We start from the raw sequence: 4206 nt of genomic DNA on the forward strand, positions 1-4206 counted from the left end.
ACCCAACCACACTGAAGTAGTCACTGGGGATTACGAAGCAATTACTCTCTGAACAAATCCAAGTGTAAAACGAACCCTCTAGTCTAATTCTTATCCTCTACCCCACTTCTGATGGGCTAGTTCACCTAAAGTAACCCAAATTATATATTAGACTCAGACCGTCCGATCAGAATTATGACCAATCCGGTCCGATTTGGAATGCAAGGATATACTTTAATATTCGTGCCAGTGAAGATCTGACGGTCAAAATCAATATACAGAATTTGAGTTACTGTAGGAGATATGAATTACCTCCTAATGCTCTACGGCTCTACCCCACTCTTGACTTGATCAGTTGTTAGCCTTCCCCGAATAAATCACCATTGACTTCTCCCCACAACCCCTCTTCTCTTCTCTCCTCTCCTCTCCTCTTTCCCCTTGCACGATCATGCCTTTCCCCTTCCTCCGCCTCCTCCATCTCCCCCTTTCTCTCCACCGTCCGATATGATCTAATTCCCGACCTCTCTCTTCCCATGGCCTCCTCCCGTCAGGTGTATTACTTGGACTTCAACTACTCCGTTGATTCACCATCACCGTGCTTATCATTCCCTTGCTATCTATCTCCTCTTGCCCTTCCTACTCCCCCTCTTCCCTGCCCTCCCGCTATGTCTTCCCCTTCCCTTTCTGTCCCTGATAAACCCACCCCTATTGGATTACCGGAGCACAAGGATTTCTTCCATAACCATATGGTCCTTGTTCTTACTCTCCTCGCTTGCATCTTTGCCATCTCCCTCTTATCCACGGTTGCGCTCATCTTTTTTCGTCGGAGATTACAGAGGAGACGCGCCTTGGCTGCTGCCCTTATTGACCCACCTTTCTTTCCATCTGACCCGGATACCCCTGCACCTGGTGCTGGTCCGGGTCCTGGCCCTGGCCCGGGAGAGGACCCGATCCACCACGTGTGGTATATTCGTACTGTTGGGCTAGATGAGGCCACAATTGAGTCGATTGCGGTTACTAAGTATCAGGCTGGGACGGGATTGCTTGGATCTGCTGATTGTTCAGTTTGCCTAGGTGATTTTCAAGATGGGGATTTGGTGAGGTTGTTGCCTAAGTGTGGTCATGCTTTCCATGTACCGTGTATCGACACATGGCTCCGGGCCCATGTTAACTGCCCTGTTTGTCGGTCGGATGTGGTTGATCCCAAGGCCACTGCTGCAGATGGTGATTCCACGATCGTATCTTCCGAGGCGTCAGCTGGGGATATGGAGGAGACAAGAAGCGAAGCCGGGGAGAATGGTGAGGTAAGTTTGGATGTGCAGTCCAGAGATAGTGAAGTGAATGAGCATGAACACGAAGTGTTCGTTGAAATTCCTCTTTCGGATTCTTCGTCAGATTCAGGTATATTGACATTACAAGCTGATTCTGAGGACAGGGAACCGAACCCAAATCCAGTCAGGCATCGATCAGCTTCTGTAGATTCCCTGTTTTTGGTCCCCAATGTTGTTATCACAATACCAGAGTCTTATATCAGTGGCCAGGTTTTGAAAGAACAGTTAGAACAGAGTGGTAAAGAGAAGGAGAGGCCCAGTAATGGATCAAAAGCCGGATCTACCCGGTTTGAAATGGTGAGATCCTTCTCTAGACGTGGTCGGTCGAGGAGCTCTGTTCTTCCATTGTGAGATCCAATGGGGGGAGTCTATCTCAGTTTTGTTTCGGATTTTGGGTTTTGTGTTTTGCCAGTGTTGTCGGGTCATGCCCGGTTCTGATAAACTGTTTATAGAAATAGTATGGAGAGAATTTCTAAATACAGGAGAAAGCATGCTCCTGATGTCTCTTCTCTGTTATAAATGTAAGGTATAAATGCTGTAACACGAACACTATAATATAATCTGTTTCTCGCCAATTTATGGCTGAAGGATACATTCAAATAATATATATCGGGCTTCAATTTGCTTGATTTGTTTGATTCAAACTGAGTTTCAAATTTCCAAAAAATTTCTACATATCCTTCGTTGTATTGTTGAATTAGATACAGCTTTTGTGATTATACTGATATGTTGTTGATTGCATTATTTTATGGTCTGGTCATCTTGTGCCAAATCTGATTGCTACCTTTCATACTACAGGAAATTAAGTTAGTTTTTTTATTGAAGTGTAAATATATCAATTGTTGTTTTTTGCTTTTATTGCATCAAATGGGAGGCGTGTTTACGCGTAAAATAAAAGGATGAAAACAAGATAGAATGGTTGTTCTGTTTATTGATGCTCTGTTTCTGGTCCATGTATGTGCAAAATCTATTCGATGCACATTATATTGACGTGTCCTTACCGTCTTGTTCTCAATAAAAAATAAATGGTAGCCTTCTTTAGTGGATTTCTTGAAACTTTTCAGTTTTCCATCCACCGAAAAAGTGTAATTATTTACTTAGGAATTGTTTTGCATTGTTCTGTCATTCTGCGCCTTGCGGCCTAACTTGTATGGATGCGGTTACGGGTATCGTATCGTATCGTATCGAATACGAAACAGGATACAATAATATGACAATTTTCAACACGCCACTAGTATCTATATAGCAATACGATGTGTATCGGATATGAGTACAGAGCCATATATAAAGTATTGGAGTAACATAGTTTGCGGCTTACAATGCACCTCCTGCTTTTGGAGTCCGGATCCGCTAAACTCAAATTTTGGATCTTGATTCGGATCACTCAATCAGAATCCAAACTAATTAGGTCTGATGTAGAATGCACATGATCATTTTAATTGTCGTGCCGAAGCAGATGGAACGGTCCGGATTCAAATTCAAAATTGGATTACTTTAGGGGATCTGAAGTTCAAATCTTGCTGTTGTGAATTGTGAATTTGTATTAAAAAATTTGGCAAGTATATTACGATATCAAATTATATCAATGAAGCCCGAGACATCCTGTACATTGATGTTGTTTTTACCCGATTAGTCTGTTCCAATCTGGTCCCGAATGAAATCTGAAATTCTGAACTGAAACTAATTTGGACTGGATCAAATTAGAAGGTATAATTCGTAAAAAAATACGGTGGTAATATTAGTATTTCAATTCGAATTCTATCCGGATCCAACATTAGAGTAGATCGGGTATATGATTGTACTTTACCTATTTGACCCAAATCCGAATCGATACCCATACATTCATACAATGATACAAATACCCAAGCTGATTGTTCGGTTTGCCTAGGTGATTTTGAAGATGGGGATTTGGTGAGGTTTTTGACTAATAAGTGGGGTCATGCTTTCCCTGTACCGTGTATTGACATATGGCTCCAGGTCCAGGCCCATGTTAACTGTCCTGTTAGTCAGTCGCATGTGCTATATCCACATTACAAGCTGATTCGGTGGAGAGGAAACCAAGCCAGGATCCGGTCAGGCATCAATCAGCATCTGATGACTCCTCATTTATGATCCCCAGTGTTGTTATCACATGCAATACCAGAGACTTATATCAGTGGTCAGGTTTTGAAAGATTCCTAAGTTGGAGAAGAACAGTTAGAACAGAGGGGTAAGGAGAAGGGGAGGCCAAGCAAAGCAATGGATCAAAAGCCAAGCAAAGCAATGTAATAGCTAGTGGCAGTGGCAGGGCTTTCTTCTTCTCTAGAAGTGGTCGGTCCAGGAGCACTGTTCTTCCATTAATTGTGAGATCCAATGGGGAGAGTCTATGTCAGTGTTGTTGGGTGAAGCCCGGTTCTGATCAACTGTTTATAGAAATAGTATGGAGAGAGAGTTTCTGTGTACAGGAGAAAGCATGCTCCTCAATAGTATGAGTATCTCTTCTCTTTTATAAATATATGGTATAAATGCTGTAACACAAACACTACAATATAGTCTTGTCCCTCGCCATTCAAAATATATATATATATATATATATCGAGCTTCAATTTGCTTGATTTAAACTGAGTTTTAAACTTCCATAAGTTTTTATGCATCCTTGGTTGTATTGTTGAATTTGATACAGCTTTTGTGATTATACCGATATGTTGCTGTTTGCATTATTCTGTGATCTGGTCATCTTGTGCCAAATCTGATTGCTACCTTTCATATTACAGGAAATTAAGTTAGTTTTTTTCTTGAAGTGTAAATATATCAATTGTTTCTTTTTGCTTTTATTGCATCAAATGAGAGGCGTGTTTACGCGTAAAATAAAAGTATGATAACAACATATATAGAATGGTTGTTCTCTTTATTGATG

The 4206-nt window shown here is 41.3% G+C and overlaps 1 protein-coding gene across 1 annotated transcript; it reads left to right on the top strand.

Moving 5' to 3' along the window:
* The first annotated feature begins 355 nt into the window (after positions 1-355).
* On the top strand, positions 356-3990 carry LOC144552857 (uncharacterized). Its single transcript, XM_078300867.1, has 2 exons — positions 356-1626; positions 3582-3990. The coding sequence occupies exons 1-2, from the start codon at positions 513-515 to the stop codon at positions 3779-3781; spliced, it is 1314 nt and encodes a 437-aa protein (XP_078156993.1). The 5' UTR covers positions 356-512; the 3' UTR covers positions 3782-3990.
* Positions 3991-4206: the final 216 nt, after the last annotated feature.

Source organism: Carex rostrata, chromosome 4 (assembly GCF_964058835.1).
Source record: "Carex rostrata chromosome 4, lpCarRost1.2, whole genome shotgun sequence".
Taxonomy (NCBI): Eukaryota; Viridiplantae; Streptophyta; class Magnoliopsida; order Poales; family Cyperaceae; genus Carex; species Carex rostrata.